At 35.7% G+C, this 26229-nt stretch overlaps 3 protein-coding genes across 6 annotated transcripts in view; 2 read left to right on the top strand and 1 right to left on the bottom strand.

The window, feature by feature from the left end:
- Positions 1–2410, top strand: part of mertka (c-mer proto-oncogene tyrosine kinase a) — a 47954-nt gene extending 45544 nt beyond the window's left edge. Inside the window, exon 19 of the mRNA XM_077217436.1 lies at positions 441–2410. Within this exon, the coding sequence (XP_077073551.1) occupies positions 441–867 (427 nt within the window). The 3' untranslated portion in view covers positions 868–2410. The remainder of the gene's footprint in view (positions 1–440) is intronic.
- Positions 2411–3705: 1295 nt separating this feature from the next.
- Positions 3706–16391, top strand: tmem87b (transmembrane protein 87B). 2 transcript variants are annotated; one of them, XM_077217463.1, is made up of 20 exons: positions 3706–3935; positions 4801–4861; positions 4984–5075; positions 5158–5292; positions 6349–6405; positions 6497–6541; positions 6658–6751; positions 6875–6936; positions 7778–7961; positions 8932–9031; positions 9109–9202; positions 10038–10109; positions 11126–11234; positions 11312–11370; positions 11465–11568; positions 11648–11721; positions 11839–11909; positions 13535–13587; positions 13713–13743; positions 14805–16391. In XM_077217463.1, the coding sequence occupies exons 1-20, from the start codon at positions 3798–3800 to the stop codon at positions 14844–14846; spliced, it is 1677 nt and encodes a 558-aa protein (XP_077073578.1). In that variant the 5' UTR covers positions 3706–3797; the 3' UTR covers positions 14847–16391. The 2 variants fall into 2 exon arrangements, with proteins under 2 accessions (XP_077073578.1, XP_077073579.1); XM_077217464.1 differs by having other exon boundaries at positions 3764–3935; positions 10038–10113; positions 11130–11234.
- Positions 16392–18857: 2466 nt separating this feature from the next.
- The window catches only part of fbln7 (fibulin 7), a 26020-nt gene continuing 18648 nt past the window's right edge, over positions 18858–26229 (bottom strand). For 2 of the 3 annotated variants that reach the window (XM_077217473.1, XM_077217472.1), the window contains exons 6-8: positions 25415–25552; positions 22417–22555; positions 18858–20421 (exon numbers count right to left, since the gene is read on the bottom strand). In XM_077217473.1, coding sequence (XP_077073588.1) covers positions 20046–20421; positions 22417–22555; positions 25415–25552 — 653 coding nt within the window. In that variant the 3' untranslated portion in view covers positions 18858–20045. The remainder of the gene's footprint in view (positions 20422–22416; positions 22556–25414; positions 25553–26229) is intronic. The other variant, XM_077217475.1, reaches the window with a different exon arrangement.

Genomic DNA, 26229 nt, shown 5'->3' with positions numbered 1-26229 from the left:
CTTTGCCCGCCGATAAAATAATTGCTGTCTGTGGTTCTATATGGGCTGTGGCAATAATTTTGAAAAATAATAGCTCGCAGCAACATATGGAAAAAAGAACTATGAACTAGTTCAAAATTTTGAAGTATGAACTATGAACTGAACTAGTTCATTTTAACATTTGTGAACTAGTTCATGTAGAAAGTGAACTTTCCCAACACTGCCAAAAGCCATATTTGGCAGGACCAGTGGCCGAGACAAGTCCGAATACCAGCGAGTCCGAGACCATTGTAAAACGATCTCGAGTCCAAGTCCGGACTCGAGTACTACAGCCCTACAAGACAAAACTGCTGATTAACTGATGTGAAGGTTTTTTTTGTTTCTGTTTTAGTAAATCTGATTTGACTTTCATAACATGAAATAATAATAATATAATAATATTATCTTGTGTGGTGTTTCAGGTATGATATCATGTTCAGCTGCTGGAGCGGTGATCCGGTGGACCGACCCGACTTCACACAGGTCAGGAAGAGACTGGAGAACCTGGCAGGGAAACTCCCGGCGGTTTCCAGCAGGAGGGACATCATCTACATCAACACCAGCTTCCCTGAGGAGGAGGACGGGTTACCTGGCGAGGCGGCGGAAGGGCCTGTGATGACCTCGTCACCGTCCTGCAGTCGCCAGACCACAGCAGACGTTCACAACAGCACAGACGCAGAGGACGACCGTTACGTGGTTGTCATCAAATCCTCCGGGGAAAACGCGGCGAGAACTGCTGCGGATACGCCACTATTGAGTCGCAGACTCTTGGAACAGGACAGCGATGAAACGGTTAGGGACGTGACGGGGACGCAGAAAACATCTAGTGACACGACACGTTTGCTCTGATGGAGAGTTGCATGATAGGAATTTGAAATGCATCAGAAAATTGACTTTTTTTGTGGTGTCCGACTAAAGTGTGTAATTTCGGTGTAACTAGCTCCAACACACTGAATAAATAATGGCTTTATTCAGATTTTTTGAACACTTCAGACAAACTGTGCCAAACTCACACCATTGTTTGAGGTAATGTCATTGTGATGGGCTTGATGGGATGCTCAAAAATACAGATCAATGTTTTGAAAGCACCACAGAGACGCTGTTACACTTTACAGAGGATTCATCAATGCTTTAAATATAGTCTGTACATTAAGATGAGTTACAAGAAAAAGTTTTGACATCATATAAATCAAATAAATTGGTATTTTCGGTTTACAAGCCATCTCTAAAACACATCTGTATGATTTATATAAGATTATTAGAAATGTGCTGCCTTGTTAAACACTCTCAGATGTTGTAGAGGAAAGTCTAAAGTAACATCATGATGGCATTCATTACTACACTGCCTTTCAAATAATAGGGGTCAGTATGATATTTTTCTTTTTTTAAAGAAATTAATTCAGCAAGGACACATTACATTGATAAAAGGTGACAGGAAATGCATTTATAATGTTATAAAAGATTTCTATTTCAAATAAATGAGCTTTCTATTCTTGAAAGAATCCTGGAAAAAAGAATGTAGCAGTACAGCTGTTTTCAACATTGATAATAATCAGAAACGTTTCTTGAGCCGCATATCAGCATATTAGAATGATTTCTGAAGGATCATGTGACACTGAAGAGTAATGGAACTAAAATTCAGCTTTGATCAGCTTTTAAAATGTAATTATATTTCAGTGTTTTTGATCAATAAGAGAGTATAAGAGACTTTTTCCTTAGAAAAATCTTACCGACCCAAGACATTTGCACAGTAGTGTACAGTATATGTCAGTATATTGCAACCAATTTCCAATTTCATCTCTTGCAAAATGACAAATTGAGTGCAGTGTGAAGAAAGCCTTGTGCAGAGTTAATCTCAGACACGCTTTCAGTTCACAGAAACACGACGGACCTTAAACTCGCCTGGTTGAACTCGTCAGAAAGCTTTACCATGGTGTTGTCAATGCATGTTCACGCAACAGACCGCAAAACTGTGATGCTACGAATGTTATGATACAAGTCTTGTATTTTTCAGAGGAGACTGTTTCCTTTTGTAATGTAATTATCTTCAAAAGTGTTATAAAATGAAGCTACATTGTGATTTTATGCTTTTTCTAAACTTTGTTTTTGCATAGAATCTGATTTGTATATTAGAAAAGCATTTTTGTAAATATAAAGGACATGCTCTTTTTCTATATATACTGTAGTGTTTTTTACATTTTAACAGAAGTTAAACTGACATGAAGAAAATTTATGGGAGAAATGTTCAAATGTTGTCCGACGTAATTTGTATTACTGTACCTTTTGATTGAGGTACAATAGCAATATCTATAATATTAATTTGAGATTGATATAAAAGTGCAATTTATTACTGCCATTATGAACAATATCTTATTAAATAGTTCTAACAAAATGACATTGGCTTTGAGGTGCTGTGTAATTGTTTTTGTCCATGTTTTTACTTTAACCCTCTGGTGCTGTTAGGTCATTTTTGACAGATTTTTTTTTGTTTTTTTTTTACTTTACCGGAATGGTACAAAACTTGGTAAAGGTTTTGACACTTGCTGTGAAAAAAAATTATAGACATGATTCGAAAAGGTTAAATGGTCCTGAAAAAAATAGTCACACTTGTGTTGTTCACAGTCAAAAATGAGCACATTAGAAATAATTGGTAGACGTATTTCGACTAGTGGAAGCGTTTGTTACTGTGGCCAAACAAAATCTTACTCTTTTTTTAAGATATCAACCTCAGATTTGGAACACAACTTTTTAGATTTGTAGCTTTGATTTTCTCACATTTTTAGAGTAAAATATGTTTTGGAAAATATATATTTCATATTAAAATGGAAAATTGTATTTCTGAGCATTTTTCATAACAATAAATGTAAAGTTTTATAACTATTTTTCAAGTTTACTTTTTAAACTTTTTTCACTACATAATTTGCCAAGTCCCATCTTTATTTTAAACCAAGTGTTCGATATTTAGGACCGTTTAAGTTGGGAATTTTATTTTTGGGTCCATGTTCAAAAAGTGAATAAATGGATTACTGCATAAATACAATGTAGTGCAATTAAAATACAAAATAAAAATAAAATAAAAAAATTTAACAAGAATATAGTACAATCATTTAATTGAATTCATTTTTGACAGGCATGTGAACAGTACCTGAGGGTTTTGCAGTCATAAATGTTAACTTGGACTAGTAGCCTAATAGTCTGAATGAGCCATTTAATTTTTATTTTTTACCATTAATATGAGAAGCTGTCACTCAGAAACGTTCCCTTATGATTTTTAGTGTGAATTCCACTTAAAATCTGATCAATACGTAAGTATCACAACATTTAAGTTCTACTATAAATAATACCATGGTTAAACTATGGTTGGTATAGCAAAACCATGTTTAATTTAGTTTGTTTCAAATATTTTTTCATAGGTTTTTTTTCTTTCTTTTTTTATTTTTTTGTAAAACCATGGTTCATTTTCGTAAGGGTTACTATTAATGTGTTAAAAATAATTATTTAATAAGTGAAGGAGAACACGAAAAAATCAAATCACAAAATTGTAATTTCAGGCGTGTCAATAAAATTGTGTCATTTTAAGTTGTTATCGCTTGATTTCAAAAGGTTTATGAGAAGATTAATTTTGTCGAAAGGATATTTTGTTTGTTTTATGACAAAACAAAGGGCATGACGTGTCGTGTCACGCGCACGTACAGGTGTGTGTCTGTGCGCGCGTGTGTGCGCGTGTGTGTCCGCCTGCCCGCGCGGGGGTCGCGAGCGAGCGTCTCTGGTCAGTAAACATGGCCGTCCGAAGCTGTCGGTGGATACGGGACAGCAGCCGTTTGCTCTTTTTTATCCCATTTCTATTCATCATTTCATCATTAAATGGAATTAACGCCGCTCCAGAGATGGGAATGTGGACTATTACAGTGCTTAATGTGAGAGTGGATGATATTTTTGATTATAAATGGATGACAATGAGCGAAGAGGCCAAATGCTAACAGCTAGTATTATATACCAGGGCATCTTTATTTTATAGATTACGCAGTTTTTACGTTACTGTTAGTAAGGCAACCCCTAGAAATTAGAATAAAACGTTATGAGACGGCTGTAGGAGTCATTCAGATTATGAAATACTGCTAAATTGTTGAAGTAACGTTATAACGCTGCTGTGTTTACATGGGGGAATCAGTGATAGTGATTCATACTACTGCTCTCCTAAACATAATATTGTGTCTTTTTTTCAAATTTAACTGGCATGAAGGGCTGCGGTAATGAGCCGCATTTGAGAGATGATATTGAATAATGCTGTCATGATCAGATGGTTAAATTTGTTAGTTCTGGGTCATGTATTAGGCTGCTATGATGTGCCATAAATGGTAGTATTTACAATATACGTTACCCAGTTTAATCATTATACACGCAGGACACGATGCAAAGAAGCAAGATGTTGAGGGAAAAAGGAGAACATTTGTCACTATTAGCTGTATCTGATTGCAATAAATGGAGCATTTTCCTGCAAACTGAGGATTTTACTTTTGACTGTGACGCTGTCACCTTTGATTGTCCATATGATCTGTGTTACAAGTTTGTGAAAGGTCTTATCAAATATTTAAAGACCTGTCTATTTTTTCCACTAAGGTTTCCAGTGGCTGCCACTGTAAGACAATGCCATATCACAGCAGTTTAATTTACTAGCAAGCTCTTTCTCTGAAAGAAACTGTAGAAAGATTTTGCACATTGTATGTTTTCTGTATATGTACCATTACATTGTTTTCAGTAACTCTGTATTCTCTTTTCTAGACGTCAAGACCTTTATTGATAAGAAAATCCATGTATAAGGACACTGACATTGAACTGAAAGGTATCTGGGGTTTTTTGTGTGTGTTTTTTTTTTTTTTTTGCATAGATGAAGCTGAATAAACATTCATTTATTATGATTGTTATAAACTGCATAGTGACGTACGGTCTTTATTCTCCTTGCAGTGACATCATTTGTTTGCCCAGAGGAAGTGACGTTCACCATTCAGTGGTTTTTGAAGCATTACCCATGTCACAATGAGTACAACAATATTGAAGTGAGTGGCACCTGTAATATGCTTCTGAAATCCAGCTGTGTGTGATGCTCTTTGTTCATCATTTGTTTGTTTGCTCGCTCAGGAAATGTATGAAAAGACGCCACTGAGTCGAGGGAAGAGTATGGACCCGAACCCTCTCGGACCCGGAGAGTATATTCAGCACAGATACAGGGAATTTTCCTGCCGCAGCGACATGCACATCTTCCCTATGTTCAATGTACGTTTGCAACACTTGATCTCATTCAGTAATGTAGCTTCTGTTGCAGCATTTTTAATCAGCTTGACGTATTTTAGTCACATTTTTTATTGTGAGTCCAGATAAGTGTTGGTCCAGGTCGGTGGTGTTGAAGTATTATTTAGTATATACTATTATACTATTTAGAAAAATCTTATTTTTCTTTATATATTTTCAGTTTTCATTTTAGTTGAACTTTTAGTAATTATGTTATGTGTTTTTGTCACTTTTATTTATTATTTTAAGTATTTTTAGCTTTCATTTATTTTTATGGTAACACTTTACAATAAGTTTTCATTTGTTAACTTCATTAGTTAACGTACTAACAATGAACAATACTTCTACAGCATTTATTAATCTTAATGTTAATTTCAACATTTACTAATACATTTTTAAGATCGTTAGTTAATGGACTGTAAACTAGTATGAACAATATTTTTATTATCTAATGTTATTAACTGTTACCATTTGTATTTCAGTTTTAGTAATTTTACTACTTAAATGCTTAAATGGATATTACTTCAGTTATTTGAAGGATGGAAATATTTCTCATTTAGTTTTTTTTGTTTGTGTTTTTAAGTTTAAGTTTTTTATCTATTTTTATGTTTATTTTATTTATTTTAATGAACAAAATCTAATAATTTTATTTAGCGACAACAATACTGGTCTGAGACACATTTTACTATTAAAGTTTTACAAAAAAGAAAATATATATTTAGCATTTTATATATATGTATATATATATACACACACACACACATTACTACAATGTGAAAGAAATATCACTCACATTCTCTGTGTGACACAATGATATGTCTTAAAACATTCAAATGAGCATAAATTAGGCAGTTCAACTAATACTAGCGTGATGCACGCTTAGAAAAATAGCTCACAATAATGTCAGATGAGTGTCTTGTTTACAACCTCTTTCAACTTCCTGACAATCAGCTGATGTTAATCTTTATTTCATAATGGCATGTTAGGAGATTAAGTGTTACTTACTTTTTTTAATGTTGTCTATTACATATTTCTCTTCAGAAATCAAAAGCAGAACCAAAAACACTGAAAACGGCTGCGGTGGATGGCGAGATCCAGGTAGTGTCCGTTAACTGTTGACCAGCTTCAAAAGCCTGATTGTTCTCCAAATATCTAAGAGAAACATATATATATTTTTTTTTAATATTAGGAAGGCAGTTTCACAAGTTCTCCTGTTGCTGAGGCTGAAGCAAAGGTGAGACATTCTGGGACATTATATATGGAGTATTTGTGCAGTAAATTTGCCTGCAGTAAAAGATTGAGAGAGTAAAAGATTTGTTACATAATGGCACATCATTTCTTTGTTGGAAGGAAAATGTGATTGCTACGACCTGGAGGGATGGGCCGTACCTGCTGGTGGTGTCAATCCATCCAAACAAACACGATGTCAACTGGAATTTAACTTGTAGGCATAATTACCTTATCTGATCTTATCATAGATGCATGAATATTTAGCTGCTTAAAAAGTTGTTTCTGTGCAGTTACGTCATCTTTTCTCATTGCATCTTACCTAAATTGTGTGTTTCAGTCAGTGTTATGATGAAGGGAACCCACGGCTTTCTCTCTGTCACTGAATGGCCTCTCATGATCGTAAGTAGTTGCTCATCGGTTTTGTGTCATTTGTTTATTGGTGCAATATGATCAGTGTTTTAATAAAATATATAACATGCATTATTATAATTAAATATACACTAGTTCAAAAGTTTGGGGTCGGTGAGATTTTTTAATATTTTTGAAAGAAGTCTCTTATGCTCACCAAGGCTGCATTTATTTAATAAAAATATGAATGCCTTCATTCAATATTAATTTCTTGTTAAATTTTTTTAAAATATAAAAATATATATTTTTATCAGTAGTGTAATTTTTATTATCAAAAGCCATAATTAAAACCTTAGAAAGCCCTATTAAGCTTATCCTGCCATATTTGTGCTGTGAACATGTGAAAGCTTACATCCTGTGTCTGGTTGAGATGAGATGTGCTTTTACTTTTCTAAGTGGACGGTTTTAATCTGGTGAATGCTAAAATCTTAATCGTAAAAAAATCGTAGGTTACGTTTACATGACAACAATGTACTAAAGACGGAAAAGTTTGACAACGTTTTCAAATGATTCCCGTTCTCACAGATTTGTGCAATCGACTAAAAACGCTGTATTCTGCTGCCAGGCCTGTAGTTGGCGATGTCATTTTGTGAAGAAACACTACGGCCCTATAGATTGAACATGTGATACGCATGACATCATTTCTTTGTAGTTTACAAGGAGACGATAACGGTATCGTTTTCAAAAACTTTGTTTTCCAAAGTTTGCTTTTTCAGGCCTCCAAAACACTGCTGTAATGTAAATGAACAGCCAAAAGACAAAAAGTTTTCCGTCTTTGGTTGAAACGGTGTTGTGTAAATGGGATAACACATTTTCTGTCTCTTTTCTTCAGTTCTACATGGTGATGTGTATGGTGTACATTTTGTACGCTCTGCTCTGGTTCGTCTGGTCGTCCTGCTACTGGAAAGACCTGCTGAGGATCCAGTTCTGGATTGCAGGAGTCATATTTTTGGGCATGATCGAGAAGGCCGTCTTCTGTGCTGAATATCAGAACACTAACAACGTGGGATCTGCATGTTAGTCAGAATACACTCTAACACACTTTCTTTCTCAATTTCATAACTTCTCTTACCATGGCCAAACAAATGTGGACACTTAAGTTACACGTAAAACTGTCTGAGAAACTGTTGCATGAGATAAAATGGTGTCATGTAGGATATTTTTTCATTTTTATTAGATGTACGCTACCATTCAAAGGTTTGGGGTCGGTAAAATGTATTAATGTTGTTTGAAAAAAGTCTCTTTTGCTCATCAAGTCTCTATTTATTTGAGCAAAAACAGTAAAACAACAATAATATTGTGAAATATTAATACAATTTAAAATAATTATTTTATATTGTAATACATATTAAAATGTAATTTATTCCTGTGATCAAAGCTGAATTTTCTGCATCATTACTCCAGTCTTCAGTGTCACATGATCCTTCAGAAATCATTCTAATATGATGATTTGCTGCTCAAGAAACATTTATTATTATTATCAATGTTGAAAACAGTTGTGCTGCTTCAGATTTTTGTACAAACCATGATATTCTTTGATGAATAGAAATTTCAAAAGAACAGCATTTATTTGAAGTAGAAATCTTTTGTAGCATACTAGCAATATAAATGTCTTTAATGTCACTTTTGAACAATTTAATGCATCCTAGCTGAATAAAAGTATTAATTTCTTTAAAAAAATAACAGTTTGACCCCAAAATGTTTGAACAGCAGTGTATAGTCAGCTCTCCCCGAGTTCAAACAGGTGTCATTTTCTCTTCATTTTCAACACTAGAAGAATTGTTTTATCAAGTAAAATTGAACAAACCTTTTTGTAAAATGTTTTATTTGAAAGTGTCCTTGTGCCATCTTTCTTTAAAAGGAGTGACACTTGGATCGATATTTTTACTAGAAAAACAAACTACAAATAGACCTATAGTATTCTATTCTATGTTTAATAGTTCATACGTGACTCTCTTTATAGTTAATAGTTTGTGTCGTCTCCAGCTCAGGGTCTGCTGATCTTTGCCGAGCTCGTCTCTGCTCTGAAGAGGACTCTGGCCCGTTTGCTCGTCATCATCGTCAGTCTAGGCTACGGCATTGTCAAGTGAGTGATGAAAGCATTGATTTGCAGGTTTCAGGATGATTATAGAGCGTGAGATGATGATGTTTTTCTGTGCTCAGACCACGTTTAGGCACCGTCATGCACAGAGTGGTGGGTCTGGGTGTGCTTTACTTCTCATTCGCTGCAATTGAGGGCGTTCTGAGGATCACTGGGGTAAAGATGACATTCTGGAGCATTTTAAACCAACACTTCCCCATTATCACACTTCCCCATTTTTTCTTATGCAACTGCATAATTTAAACTGCCAATTTTCTTCTAATAAATGTCAATGAGACGTCATTAGGGCTTTAGAATTGCAAGCATTTATCTGTTGTGAATAATGAATGTGATTGGTGTATGTTGATCTGTAAGGGTCGAGATAATGGACCAGCCCTTATCACTTATGTTATACTATCTATGTTTGATTCTTCGGCCATCTGGTTCATATCCTTCCCATGGGCTTATCAGACCTGTATCAGTTTACAATGAGGTTTCATTTGTTAATAGTAGTTCTCTACATCAAATGCATTTATTAATCTTAGTTGATGTCAAATGTAACATTGTTAAAAAGTACAAAATACAAAGTTGTATTTGTTAACATTAGTTAATGCACTGTGAAAAAAAAAAAAATTCTAACTTACATTAACAAAGATGAATAAATGCTTTAAAGATGTTTTGCTCATTGTTAGTTCATTTTAGCCAACGCATTAACTACTGTTAACAAATGAGATCTTATTGTAAAGTGTCACCGATAACCTAACCGTGTTTAAAATGACTTATTCTGTCATTGCATATTTCTTGCATATGTAGTTGAGATGGGTTTTACAAGGTGTATGTTCAGTTCAGTGTGATTTAGTTTTCAGTTTATATTGGAGAAGAACTCGTTCCTACTGTTTGCTATGCCTTATTTTCCCGCCCCTGTGCATCTCCCTCTCTCTCTCTCTCTCTCTCTCTCTCTCTCTCTCTCTCTCTCTCTCTCTCTCTCTCTCTCTCTCTCTCTCTCTCTCAGGCTAAAGACTCTGACCTGGCCTTGCTAGCCAACATTCCCCTGGCTCTGCTTGACTCCTCTCTGTGTTGGTGGATATCCTTTTGTGGAGCCGTGTTTGTGTCTTTGCCTCTGCACAATGTGTCTATTGGGCTGTAGCGGCCGTATTTATTCCTGCATGATGCCGTATGCCTTTCTTGCTAAACACGATGCTTAAAAGAATAATCAGTTTTATTTTCAGCATAATGTCCGTATGTCCTTGTCCTTCACTGTCAATCAATCAGTCAATACGAAATGTTCACTGTAAAGATTTATATAATGCAAGCTGGTGTATTTTAGCACTACACTACAGTTCAAAAGTTTGGGGTCAGTTCGATTTTTTTCTTTTAAAATTAATACTTTTACTAAGCAAGGATGCATTAAATTGATCAAACGTGACAGCAAAGACTTTAATAATGTTACAAAATATTTATATTTCAAATAAATGTTTTTCTTTTGAACTTTCTATTCATCAAAGAATCCTGAAAAAAGTATTAGTTTCCACAAAAATATGAAGCTGCACAACTGTTATCAACACTGATAATAATAAGAAATGCATTTTATTAATACATTTTACAGTATATTCAAATAGAAAACAGTTATTTTGGTTATTTCAGAGACTTCTTTTTAAAAGGATTAAAAAATGTTACCGACCCCAAACATTTGAACCGGTGTGTATCTTGATCTTGAACAGTCCTCAACCTGACTGCATACCAAAACATAGTATTTTATTATTATTAAATATATTATAAATAATATGCATACCGTATTATGATATAAAAAAAAACAAATCCAATATAAAACTTGTGTAGCAAGAAGTGCTTGCATTCACAATATTGTGTAGAGTATGTTTCATGACTAACATTTATGTGCATGGTTATACTTTTAAAACAGTGTGATAGCTGCATATTTTCAACATTATTCTATTCTAGTGTATTCATTTTTCCCCTCTGTGATATTTGATGGCATGCCACACGTTATGCACAAAAATTAGGTTAATAATAACCCATAATATCCCTAGTCTTTTGTTCCTTTATAAGTTCCTGTGTCTCATTTCCTTGACTATATCTAACATATTTGTCAGTCTGGCACAAACCATTAAGACTCTAAAACTCAGGAGAAACCCAGTGAAGTTGTCTTTGTACAGACACTTCACCAACACGCTCATCTTTGCTGTTCTCGGTGAGTATAAGGCATGAACTGAATAGAGTTAAAAAATGAAACCCAGTCAAAGTTGATTTATATGTGGCGTGTTTCAGCCTCCATCATTTTCATGGTTTGGACAACGAAGAAGTTCCGGTTATCAGACTGCCAGGCTGTGAGTATCTGAACTCTCTGAGGTTACAGCTCTACTCAGATTGGAGCAGATCCAGAAAGACACTTGAAACTGGTTGTTGTGTGTTTATGAGCAGGACTGGATGGAGCTGTGGGTGGACGACGCTTTCTGGAGGTTCCTCTTCTCCATCATTCTGCTGGTCATCATGTTTCTGTGGAGGCCGTCTGCCAACAACCAAAGGCAAGCGTTCTGAACACATCATCTTTATGGTCCAATCCTGTCTTTCTTCTAAAGCAGCATCCGTGTGCTCTGTGTGTAGGTATGCGTTCACGCCGCTCATTGATGACTCGGATGATGAGGAGATTGAAGAGTTCCTGGTGTCTGCAAATATTGGTCAGTAACTCTTTTTTTGTCATTATGTCTTTTGAGGTATTCACTGTATATTATTGCACTGTGTGGAAATGGTGTTAAATAAAAATTGTGTGGTAATTAATATGCATTTATCTTCAGCTGATGGGATAAAGTTGAGAGCAGCGAAGACAGAAACCAATGGAACAGTGAAGCCTGCAGCAGCTAATCCGGTCAGTGTAACTCTACCATATAGTTGTACAACTTTTTAAAATATTTTTTTGCAGTAACGTATCAACATTCAAAACATTTTTAAAGCAATCTTTTATTTAGCAAGGATGCATTAAATTGATCAAAAGTGACATTTAGAAATACATTCAAAATGTTTATTTATTTAAATGCTGTTCTTTTGAACTTTCTGTTCATCAAAGTATCATGGAAATTTTTATCACGGTTTTCCGTAAAAATATGAAGCAGCACAACTGTTTTCAACATTGATAATAATAATAGGAAGAAGAAATCTTTCTGATGCTGAAAATAATTTTTTTAACAGTCACTTGTCGTCACCTACTGGTGTAATAATGTAATTGATACAATCTTGTCAAGTTACTTTCAAAAGGTGATTTGCTCTACTTTAATCACTTTCGTAGACATCAGTGTTTATATCTGAGTTATACATTTTTATCCCAGTACTTCTGTGATAATATGAATTGTTGTAAGACAACAATAATGTTACTGTGTGGCTGAAAAGACTGTTTGTGGAGTTGTTTTATACCTATACTGTACATAACAACTGCTCTGTCTAGGTTAGTGGCATTATAAATGCAGATTTGAATGTTCAGCTGTGATCGTACTTGTCAAAGGTTTAATAGACACAGCTAAATCGTCATATAATAATAAGATCAGATGGGTGTTTGAATCGAGATTGTGATCTTTAAACGATTAATCGTACAGCTCTTATCCACCTTATTCCTGACGACCTTACTGCGTTTTGAATTATGGGTGGCACTTCCGGTTTGGGGAACTTCCATTCAAAAAGGCTGAAACGTATCATTTCAAATCATAAGGTTGTCCTACAAATAAAGCCGATCAGCTGTCAATTTTCTTTCATGATTTATTTTCAGACATCATGAGAATAACGTTATACTTTGTATTTTAACGTGACATTTTATAACATGAACATCTATGGCAAGAGCTCTTTTCAGTCGCTGCTTTCTTTTCCTCATGATTATTTTCTTTTTTCCCTTTGCAATCCGCTGTAAATGTATGAAAAAGGACAACATATACTGCACATTTTGTGGTCTGTTCTCCCGAATTTAATTTATGATATATTCCATTAATAATTCACTGGAATGCATGAAGAATCTCTTGTTACTCTCCTCAAAATCCTCACATCTCTTTCCAGGTTTGTTTTCACAGGTAAATGCAATTTATATTCTGTCAAAATGACAGAAATTACTTTGAAATAGTATCACGTTATGCTGAAGTTAATGAACATTTTTGATTAAGGTAACATAATTTTTTTTAATTTAACCAAAGACTCACGCTTTTAGGGTTATTTGGTCTGTTGAAAGTACCTTGTTGTACACTTTTAAATTTCCCTTTAATGTTCGATGGTTGAAGGGTGAGTAGATTAATGTCATCTCATTGTGACACTTTTTTAACCTATTGCGTTCATAGAGCGAGCCTTTCACTGATTGTTTACAGCTTAACGGAAGTTACAACCATAATTCGCGCAAAGCTTCATGGGGCGTAGGAATACTGTGGATATATATATATATATATATATCCTGTCCATAATAAAAATATAGTAAATGTAATAATTATTCATGCAACAAGAAATATTTGATTGTTGCAGGATGATGACTTGAAGTGGGTGGAGGACAATATTCCTACCTCTCTTTCTGATGTGTAGGTCATTTTCTGTTTTACAAACATACATACTTAAATACCCACATACAAACATACGCCCTCTGCTCTCTACAAGACAAAACTTCCCATGTCAATTTCGAATTATTCATGTCTCTTATTCTCAGAGCTCTTCCTGTTCTTCTCGACTCGGATGAGGTATGTATACTCATTGAATTTCTACCGTAGCTTTGCTTTGCTTTATCTTTTAGTTTTTTCTTACTGTTTTCTGCTGTAGAAATTTACTCACCCCAATGTCATCCAAGATGTTCATGTCTTTCTTTCTTCAGTGGAAAAGAAATTACGTTTTTTGAGGAAAACATTTTAGGATTTTTCTCCACAAAATGGAAAAAGTTCAAATCAATGCAGTTTCAAAGGGCTTTTGAAGTGCTTTGATGGGCTCTGCACAATCCCAGCTGAGGAATAGTTTCTTATCTAGCGAAACGATCGGCCATTTTCTAAAAAAAAAAAAAAAATGTATATACTTTTTAACCACAATTGTTCGTCTTGTGCTGGTCTGCGACGCGCCATGCATTACGTCATCATGTCGGAAAGGTCACGCTGGACGTAGGCGGAAGTACCGCCCCGTTGTTTACAAGCATGGAGAAGGAGGATCGTTCAAATTTTATTGTATGTTGAATGACATATTTATGTCTTTGTGTCAGTTTATTGTTTAAAATGGTCCTTTTGTGTGTGTATCCTAGATGTTTTAAATCTAAAACAATGGGGCGGTACTTCCGCCTACGTCCAGCGTGACCTTTCCAACGTGATTACGTAATGCCTGGCGCGTCGCAGACCAGCACAAGACGAACAATTGTGGTTAAAAAGTATATACATTTTTATTTGTTTAGTAAACAACCAATCGTTTCGCTAGATAAGACACTATTCCTCAGCTGGGATCGTGCAGAGCCCTCTGACGCACTTCAACGCCCTTTGAAACTGCATTGATTTGAACTTCAACAATTTGGTGACCGTTGAAGTCCATTGTGAAAAATCTGAGTAAATTATCAGGAAATTTTCATTTTGAGGTGAACTAATCCTTTAATGTTGGAAATTAAATAAAAAAGAAAAACTGACAAAAATTGGATTGTAAATTGAAAAGAAATGTCAGATGTGTGCATTAGACATAGCAGCGTCATTAAAATGTAATTTCCATTGTTTATGTATTTCTGTCACATTTACACATAGAATTTGATTAATTAATGCATGATTTTCAACAGGAGATCATGACCACCAAGTATGAGATGTCTAAAATGGAGTGAGGATGCGAAAGCAAAGCTCCAGAGATCAACCAAACCGCTGTTCCTATCACCGGCCTCTGACCCTCACCAGAGCCACAGACTCTTCCTCTGCTCTGTTTGGTTGGTGGATTGTGGGTACATTGAAGGAATCGTGGTGAAGAGGTGGACGCATTCTAGATGATCTAGACGCCGTACTACCTGAACTTTATGTGAGGTGATACCTCTTTTTTTCCTGAACTGTTCAAACGTCCAGAAGACTTTAAAGTCATCATTGATCTGTATAAAGTGACGACGGTCTATGTTTCTATACTTTCGTGATGACAAACCTGTCAAAATGATGAGCAACTGATCATATGCAGAGATAATGTGTTATTCAAAAGGGTTTGTTTTGTGTGAGTGTCATTTGATATTGAGAAACATTGATAAGGAACTTCAAGTTGACCAAAGCGTCTTAATTTCTTTGGCTGTTTATTAAGTGTTATTTCAAACATTTTGTCTATAATTTCAGCACATGATGTGAATAGTAGAATGTCTGTCGGTGTGTCGAATTTGTATTTGTGCAGGGAGTAATTTAAATACGCAGAATGAATCTTAATTTTTCATAAATATTCTGAATAATTGTATGAAGTTGTTTTTGTTTTGCACAGAGCCCAGCTCAACTTTTCCCCCTGAAATCAAAATTGTTATTATTTATTTGGCCTCATATTTGTACTGTGGAAGTTCTGAAAGACATTTTTGTTGTGCATACGACTTGTGCAACTCTTCTGAAATCATGTGATAGCTTTGTGTGAGGAACAGAGCTAAATTTAAGCAATTATTGGCCAAAAACCTTTGTGTTTCCAGCATTCTCTTACATCATGCAATCTAAAACTTTTGTGTATGAGATTTAAGAGCAGTGAATATCTTATATTTTGGTCTGTTCCTCACTAAAAACTATTGAGTTGGAATATAGCGCATGAGATGCATTTTTGTGTTTTTATGATGCATTTTTTGAGCTTGAACTTTGGTTGTAGGCAACGAAGTAGCATAAAGGCTTGCAGCTTTTGCATTTCATGGAAGAAATCTAGTTAAATGGGTTTGAAACAACATGAGGGTGAGTCAATTACTTGACACACCCTCAAGTAGTTTTTGGTGAAATATTCCTTTACATGTTTGTTTTTCTTTTTGAGGAAAAGCGTACGACTCTTGGATCAGTGTGTAGATGCATACTGAAGCCTTAACACACTTCTGTTCTTGAAATTTGTTCTGCAGTATCACAGTAAAATCAGTCCTGGTCACGGTTGGATATTCTGTGACATGTCTGCTTAACAGAACGATGTGTGCTTTACCTTTCAGGATGACTGTTAAACTTCTGAAATATGTCTTTTTATTTCCTTTATGTGTCCTTGAGTTGAAACGAAACATGTGAAATAACTTCTGAATTGTGTATATTATAAAGCGCACTTTAAGTTATTGTGGTTTCTTTTGGTCAAGGGATGCGGTGATGTGCTTAATTTTTCTGTATGATGCTGACCTTGTCCTTCATGTGTCACTGTTTTGTTTGCTTCATAAAAACGCTTTACTTTACAGAGTTTTTCATTGCCTTTTCTGTTTGCTAACAATCAGGTAGTCTCCTCGAATGTGAGCTCACATTATTCAAAGAGCAAAGCACACTTGGCGTCCCTTAGAGCTCAGGTCCTGTCTGTTTTCTGTCTACATGAATGTTTATCCACGTTTCATACACGTTAAACAATGTGGGTTGCAATAAAAACTCTTTATTAGTCAAATCGTGAGTTCGGAGGCGTCGAGTTGTTATGGGTTTTATTGTATCATATGTTGTTTAATAGGGTTCACAGTGTCCTGAAGGTGAGAACATATCTGATAATATGATTGACCATGACATTGTCATTTCATTTAGTCTGTTCTATGAAAGATAAGCTTGTAAATGGAGGTCATTCTTTTAGATTAGTAAGTAGGCTACTTTACCAAGTATTACCAATATTTCTCACCAATTTTTCTGAGAAGAGTTTCGTGAATGAACACATTCATCCCCATGAATCCACTACACCGAGTGTTTTTTTTTTTGTGTTTGTTTACTAATTAAACGCTCTCTAGTCTAGACTGAGATTTTAGTTCCTCGTCAACCTTAGGTTGGACGCCATATTGAATTTCCCGCGTATAAAAACAAGGTTGTGAGGGACAGACTTACCACCATTGTTTTGTCTCAAGATGCACACCAGTAAAAAAAAAAAAAAAGGCCTAATTCGGTCTTAATCTAAACCCTCAGCCCTGTCTGTTTATATTTATTATTTTCATCTATATTTTCAGTGAAGCCACAAGGGGGCATCCCTAACCAAATGGTAAGTACAGCACTTCTTCATGCACTTGATCAAAACAATGGATGTAATACTGTTCATTTCTGTATGATTTATGTTCTATGTATCTACTTGGCCTCATAATTTATAATTTGATGAATCTAAAGCAATTTGCCCATAAAAGTGTTTTTAAATAGTATTGTCTTTTCATTTTAATCCATTCGCTTATCTCAAATAAGATTCTGTTAATTCAGCATCATATTTTGTTGTTGTTTTTGATAAAATGAAGGGGAAAGAGTACATATAGCCTTTTCTCCTCTCAAAACAACCACAAGTCCATAAGAGTCTTTCAGCTAATCCGTGAACTTTGAGTCTTAAATCAAGGAACATGACAAACAAACACAACTGTACCATGACCAGAACTAAACATAGGCAAGATAACAATCTTCTTTTCCAATGGCAAACACATGTAGTTTTACTGATGCGTGACATTTTCCTCCTATTGTTTCTACTCTTATTTTATATCCCAGTCCAAAATTATGATTAATTTACAAAAACACACATGCACAACTCAATCTCTCAAACACTTCACCACAGGTGTTTACTGGGTCATTTACATACTGTTGCTATTACATATTACAGACTATTGCTGTGCATTTACATACATTTCAGTGAGTCCTCACACAAAGCTACTGTATCATATGAATTCAAAAGATTGTTTTATGAGAATGTAAATGCTTTTTTCTCTATATGCTTTCAGTGAATGGCAAAGAGCAGCGTGAACATCCTGAAAACCATCTGTTGTCCACAGAAGGAAGACAGAAATTCAGGTTTTCGAATGACATAAGGGTGAGTAAATGATTCCTTTCGTTTAAATGTTTGCTAATCTCTTCTTCCCTCAAATTCTCCATGTTTATTTCTTGTAGTGAAGGTTAAATGATGACTTTGGCCCTTAAGTTTTCTCTGGCAAACCCTACTGTACTTAAAACTTCTGAAAGCTTCAGAGTGGCCCATTGGACTGAGAGATGTTTCACAATAATTATGCAGAAATTTTAGGGTTGAAGTGCAATGTCATTTAAAACGGGACCCGGCCGTCCTGAACATGTGCTTATGGAAGCTTGTGGTTTTTTGGATCATTTGCAAGTTAAAGCACACACACACACACACACAGAGAGAGAGAGAGAGAGAGAGAGAGAGAGAGAGAGAGAGAGAGACGGAGAGAGAGACGGAGAGAGAGACGGAGAGAGAGACGGAGAGAGAGACGGAGAGAGAGACGAGAGAGAGAGAGAGAGAGAGAGAGAGAGCGGAGAGAGAGAGAGAGAGATGGGCAACCACATGTGGTCAACATTACTTTCCTTTTCTCTTTCTGGCAAACACGTAATTGAAAAACACATTGAGGAATACTCTTTAATTTCCTGATTGTTATTGTCCCCGGCATTCCTCTAATTTTTAAGGTTATGTTTAACGTAAAGGAGCTTCATTTTTGATTCTGGAGAGATTCAAAAAATGTTCAATACCAAAATATGAGATTGAGAATAGAAAGAACAGCATCAAAAGAACAACATTTATTTGAAATAGAAAACTTTTCTAACATTATAAATATCTTTACTGTAATTTTTTACCAATTTAATGCTTCCTGAACAAAAGTATTAATTTCTTCTTCTGTTTTTAAACGTCTTGACCACAAATGAATCGATTATTAATTTGCTGTGGAGGATCAAAGAAACCAGACATCAAATACATCAAAAATCTGAATTTAATTAAGAAACGTTCAACACGTGTGTGCAGGACAGAGAAATAAAACACAATAATGTGTGAAATAGCCATTGATTTCAATATTAGATATCAATCCTGATATACACTAGCATGAGCAGCAGACATAAAGAGCAATATATTCATACTCAAATGCATACTTTTGAGTAATCAGACTTTGTTGATCTTATTATAAAACACCCAACAAACACAATGGAACAATAATTAAAAACAGGCCATTTTTAATGTACTGTAGGTAAAGGCTAAGAAGTGCTGTCGTTATTTCAGTCTAAACCTCATTGACCGACAGCAGTGCATATTTACAAGCTGAAATTAACTGAAGCTGAAACTGAAGAAGGTAATAAAAACAAGGAACGACTCGCCGCTCTGTTCAACAGGTTTAGCTGTCTTTTAGACTTTCATTCTCAACATGGTCACATGGTCTTTTCCTCACTGACTGATCTAACCAATCATAAAGCTCTCCTTGTTGTTAATTCCCAGGCATTGCACCTTTCCCCCAACTTTTTTCTGTACTATTAGTACCCTTGCATTAACCTTTATTGCTTAACACGTAAAAACGCCCTGCATGTTTTATGTTTGACCATTACTTTAGTTCTTGAATGAGATGTGCAATTGTGTCATTTTTGTGACACCAAACGTTAGGTTAAATATCTTAAATGGTAAAACAAAAGTCTTAATTATCGAGGATGGAAAAACAGGAATCGTGATATGACCTAATGTGATTATTAATCTTTAAAATGTACATGATATAGCGCTTTAATTACAGTAAGTAAAAGAATCTGAGATGCATGCTTAATTTTGTGACTGCATAGGACATACAGTATACATTTTATTTGTGCAGGTCTTAAATTTGATTTTAAAAAACGAATGAATGTAAAAATAATTACACGCTTCACCTTCAACCACAAATGTACCAGCAGGTAAAGCAAAAGCATTTTTTCTTTACCTATTAACTTAAAATATTAATTTGACTTCCATTTGTGCATGACTTTCCACTGTACTTCCCATATTTTCATTTTTGCGCCATGCCAACGTCAAAATCCGAGCCGCCTCTGAGAACAACTCTATCATTCAGCTTTAGCAATAAGGAAAACATTCTTTCCTCTTGGAGTCTAAAAATCAACTCTGGATTTGGACAGAAAGCAGCCTCTCCTCAGAACTCGTAGGGTGAGATCAGGAGGTGGACCCGTGCCAGATGTTTGGCTTGGAAGGTGCGCTCGGCGTACTCGGACATCTCCACCTCCACGCTGAGCTCCTGTGGGCCTGGCATGGGCCGGACGAGGATCAGCTCTCCGGTCTGACGGTCCGAGCGCTGCATCACGAACGTGTTCCTGGAGTCTCCTCCTCCTGCGATGCCGAAGCGGAGACTGTCGGGACCGGGCCGGCCCGGAGCCGCCGCGGTGGCCATGCGGAACAGGGTGGCCGGGGTGTGCAGGTTGGATGGCAGAGACAGGTAGTGGTGAGAAATGGTCTTGGCGGCGAACGGACAGGACCGGCTCTCCATGGGACAGGGATTCCTTTCACACTGGCTGTGGTGGAGGACAGAACATCAACGTTACCTCATTAACTGTGTTTCTAATACTGCACATCTGTTCCAAAATCCTAGTTTAGTACACAGTCCCAAGAACTTTACTAGCATTCCCATTTCCACCACATGAGGGAAAAAATCATGCTTTGGTAAATCATAATTATGACATAAATTGTTGACATATTAAGTCACCATTTTGAATTTTTTACTCCTAATTCTGGGGGGGGGATGATATGTAAGTCATTGAGATAAAGTTGAAATTGAGATAAAAAGTCAAATTATTACAAACATTTTGACTGCCATAATTATGACTTATCTTGTTATTGTGACTTTATCTTATATATATATATCTCCTTATTGTGTGTCATAATTATACCTTATGAACATTTTGACATGCTAAGTCATAATTATGAGATAAAAGTCGAAATGTCACAATTTTATATTTGTATCCCATAATTTACTTGTCATAATTGTAACTTTTTCTCATATTTATGACTTTTTATCTCATTATTGTGACTGTATATCATAATTATACCGTAGGAAAATTTTGACATACTAAGTCATAATTATGAGATAAAAGTCTGAAATGTCATAATTGTATTCCTGTATCTCTCAATTGTAACTTTTTCTCATAATTATGACTTACGTGAACATTTCAACTTTTTAATCGCATAATTCTAATTTACCAACGCATTCTTTTTCTTATGTGGCGAAAATGGGATTTTTTTTTTCGTAAACAGGGAAACATAATAATAATCACAATATCTTCTACAATAAGTGTCAGAAACAAAACCTCCCCCTGTCCTCATTCGTAGATGTTATAAGTACAAATCATACATATTGTACTCCAAGAACTAAATGTTTTGCTTTTAGATGATGTAGTTAATAAAAGCATCTACCAGCAGGGACGAATTGGGCCATGCTAACCAACTCAAAGTTTCTTTTTGCACTACATCTTAACATGGGCTATGCCAGTTATGATTGTAAATATTTCTGTTGCTGTTACCGAGTATATAGCATGTGTGCCTAAAACTTCAAGGTTTAGTGACTCACAGATCACAGCCTCTCACATTCAAAGGGCCAATTCACATCTTACAAAATAAAACAAGCATAAAAGTGTCATACAAGAAAAACAAATGATTGTAACCCACATAAATTACACCGCAAGCAAGTGGCGAGTGATTTAGAGGCGGCATGAGTGGCCCCCAGTGCTGTGAGGGACTCCAGGAGACACACGTGTGTGTGTGTGTGTGTGTGTTTGCTATGGAAACACAAGCTCAACAACATGCATTACTCAGTCATTCTCTCACGTTTTCTAGTCGAAATCGTCACATGCAAATCTGTGAGAAAAAATAAAACCCTCGTGTCATTCTGAACCTGTATGCTGGTAAAACTAAACGTTTTTAAATCACATTGATATTTTGTATAAAACAACAGTTCATAGTGATTACAGGCAGGTTTGATGTCATACATTTCGGCTAGTTCCTCACACAAAGCTTTTGTATGACTTCAGAGTTAACAGCGCCTGGTTCACTATGAACTGGTTCTATGTACACAGTAAATATATACACAGTGTATATATATATATATATATATACATATATATATATATATATATACACACACACACTCATCGGCCACATTATTAGGTAAAATTACTCGTTAACACAAATATCTAATCAAATAATTATCTAATCTAATCATCAGGGGCGTGGTAGCGGGGGGAAAAAGGGTACCGAGTACCCAGGGCCCGAGGCAGGGGGGGGGCCCTTAGAAGACGCCGAGCTTAAGTCAAAAGTCCGTCCAACCCCGTCTGTTTAGATCTGTGTCTATGAGTGTGTCCTAAGCCAATGCACCGTACCGTTTATTTACTCATATTAAAGAAGTCACTTCTCGCCACCGGTATAACCTTGTGTGTAAAGCAGGTTCTCCTTCAGATATGCTGTAAAGTAGGCAGTGTACAGTGCTGAGCTTTAGTGTGTGTATGCTCACTCACAACGGTGACGTCTTGACGTAGCTGACGTTGCCGTGCGAGCGCGGACACTCGGGGTTCACACACTGGAAACCTCCTCCGGTGTTGATACAGGTGGTGCCACGGCTGCAGTTGTGCTGTTGTGTAAGACATTCATCCACATCTGGAGCGCCGGAGGGAAAGGAGATATCAGAGGAATAATACAGTGAAGGAGAATAGAGGAAAATAGTGAGTTGCCTACATGCGGGACTGCTTGTTTTGACTGTAAATTTGATTTGCGTACAAGTCTGTGATCGCAGACGTGTTCCTGGCTGAATTTCTGAGTGAGATCATCTTTGAAACACACCGTCACCCGTCTTAAAATACTAAAGCTACAACCCATTTGACATATAAGATCCTTTCAATTACTTGTGTAATATCTAAAGTCTATGTATCCTTACAATATAATTCTATTATCATTTTTCTATATATGTGTATGTCTCATATTTAAAGGTTCTGCATCATTGTACATAATTTTTTAGAAAGAAAGAAATTAGTACTTTTATTCAGCAAGCATGAATTAAATTGATAGAAAGTGACATTTATAACGTTACATAAGATTTCTATTTCAAATAAATTCTATCTTTCAAATTTTTCTATTTGTATAACAATACCAATAATACAAGAACAAGACACCATAATTTATATAACATAAATTTACACAACATAAAATCCAAAAAATTACTAGTTGATTAGTGAGGTCGACTACTTTATTTGTAGATATTTTTTAACAGTGATAGCTACTACAACAGAAATGTATTTATTTTATTTTTATTTATTTCTTTACTCCCCAACACTGAGCGCCGATGACAACCAGGGTTTGACATTACCTTTTTTACTCACCGTTGGCTTTCCAAAGAAATTTACATTTAATATGATCTCATAATTTGGCAAGAACAAGAAGTCTTGTTCTCATAATCTCATAGAAATCTCATAATCAAGAAATCTCATTATTACGCTGCTGTCACTTTAAGACCTGACGCACGGACCCATTCAACTGTTTACGTTCACTTAAAACATAACTGATTGTGTTTACATCAATACTCAACTTTTTATATTATTTTGTGTGTATTTTACAGTTCAAGCGCAATCAGCAGCAAAAAAGACTCAATTTAGTTCTGATGCGGCTTTATGTGCGCGCACTTTGTGTGTGAGCACAAAATCTGCGGAAATTAGTAAAATTATGCGCAATCCCACGCCATAATTCAAGCCCTGTAACACCAACAGTATTCATCCGGAGCAAATGAAACGAGTGAGTGAGGAGAGGCGGGTTGTGTGTCAATCACTGTCGGAGAGATGAGAGAGAAAGAGAAAGAGAGAGAAAGCCCAATATCGCATATCTATTCTGCGGAAAATGAGTATTGGAAGCGTTTCAGATTTAAGTATCGATATGTATTGAAAAATTTATATTTTTGACAACACTACATAGCACCTAGTTTATTATTTCAGAAGCCTTTTTAAAAGACTACAACTGAAAACATGTATATATATATATATATATATATATATATATATATATATATATATATATATATATATATATATATATATATATATATATATATATTATACATAAAATTCAACCCGCCAACGTGTCTAGTATGAGAGACTGCGTTACACGCCACTGCTGAAATACACACGCATTTGGTACATGTTAGAACTGCTTCCACAATAACTGAATTGAAATCCATGCTTAAAACTCATCTTTTCTCTTGTGCTTTCAATTCTTCATAGCTCTACTGTGCTTATTGTCTTAATCTTTATTTAAATTTTTCTATCAATTTTTTCCTTCCTGTTTTTCTTTCATGTACAGCACTTTGGCCAACCAAGGTTGATTTTAAAGGGATAGTTCAACCAAAAATGATAATTCTGTCAGTAATTACTTTCCCTCATGTTGTTCAACCCCGTAAGACCTTCGTTCATCTTCGGAACACGAATTAAGATATTTTTGATTAAATCTGAGAGCTGGATCACTCCTCCATAGGCTTCTAAGGGATTGACACTTGTTCCCCGAAAAGTTATTAAAGACATCGTTAAAATAGTCCAAGTGACTACAGTGGCTCAATCTTAAGTTTATCAAGCGACGAGAATACTTTTTGTGCACAAAAACAAACAAAAATAACGACTTTATTTCAACTATTCATTTCCTTCTCTGTGGGCCTCGAGTCCATTCACTATTGTAATTGCGTAGAGCTACGTCACACGTAGGCTCACTATTGGCCGGCGCTGGTCATGTGTGTGATGCGTGTGACGTACAACACAGAAGCGCTGCGCTGTTACACTAGTGAACTGACTCGAGGCCCACAGAGAAGGAAATGAATAGTTGAAATAAAGTCGTTATTTTTGTTTGTTTTTGCGCACAAAAAGTATTCTCGTCGCTTGATAAACTTAAGATTGAGCCACTGTAGTCACTTAAACTATTTTAACAAAGATGAACGAAGGTCTTACGGGTTGGAACAACATGAGGGTGAGTAATTACAGACAGAATTAAAATTCTTGGGTGAACTATCCCTTTAAATGTGCTTCAGAAATAAAATTTGATTGATTGATTGATTAATGTCAAGCCCTGCTGACAACACAGACCCGAGAGCTGAAATGGTTTGCAGGATTGATTCATATCAAGACCAGCCAGAAGAACTCCCTCACCTTTGCTCTCCAAACGTTCCTCCAGCTCACCAGCCAAAAACAGTCAAACGATTTTCCTCCACATCCTCACTATTTGTCTTCATCTACCAGCTTGATTTACCCCTGAAGGTCTTTGTAAGGTGTCCAAATGACTTTTACAGAGTATGTCCTGCCTGTTGCATTTTCAGATTCAAACAACTAAGAATAGAGGGTCTTTCAGCAAAGAACTCATTCAGGTTTGGAACGACATGTGGATGAGTAAATAACGTCCGTGTTTATTTTTACATGAACTATTTCCTATGGCTGTAAAACACTTCTAATCTGAAGCGTTGTTTGTAAGTGTGTGTTTCTCACTCACCCTCACAGCTTCTTCCATCAGCGAGCAGCTTGTATCCGGTGGGACAGGAACAGTGGTACGATCCCGGGACGTTTACACAGGCATGGCCACACAGAGGCCCTCCACGGTCAGCCTTATACACCTCACATTCATTCACATCTGGACACGTGCACACATAATAACTCAACATGGGATTACATGACAGGAGAGAGTGACAGAAAGGAAACGAGACAAAAAATACATAAAATGCTTTATGGAAAGTGTGCTTTTCACTACTTCAAGGATTGCAGAAAAATATGTGGTCCCACTTTATATTAAGTGGCCTTAAGTAGTTTTTACTTACATCGAAAAATAAGTACGATGTACTTATTGTGTTTATGTTGTATTGTAAAGCACTTTTGCTGCTATTGAGATGTGATATGGGTAAGGTTAGGGACAGGTGTCGGGGAAGGGTCAACTGTGTAACTACAGATGTAATTACATAAATTAATCACAGCTGTAATTACATGCTGGTATTTTTAAAATATATAAGTACAATGTAAATACATGTACAGTATGAACACAATAAGTCCATTGTATCAAATTATTAATTTCAATGTAAGTACATAGTACTTAAAGCCACTTAATATAAAGTGGGATCAAATATGTTTTTATTGAACATTAATGGAGCAGCAAATTTTGAGGGAAAATAAACCATAAAAACGTTTTGTTTAATAATAATATAAATGTATGAGGTGGCAAAGGAGGCCTTTTGCCCCGCAGTACTGATACAAATACAGTTAGCTAAAGTGATATGTTTAGCATAATATCTAAGTTGATACTTGTTCAAAACAATA

This window comes from Siphateles boraxobius, unplaced genomic scaffold, assembly GCF_051911475.1.
Source record: "Siphateles boraxobius isolate OS27281-9 unplaced genomic scaffold, OSU_SipBor_1 73, whole genome shotgun sequence".
In the NCBI taxonomy this organism is placed as follows: Eukaryota; Metazoa; Chordata; class Actinopteri; order Cypriniformes; family Leuciscidae; genus Siphateles; species Siphateles boraxobius.
Note: the sequence above shows the minus strand (reverse complement) of the source record. Positions and strands in the feature narration are given on the sequence as shown.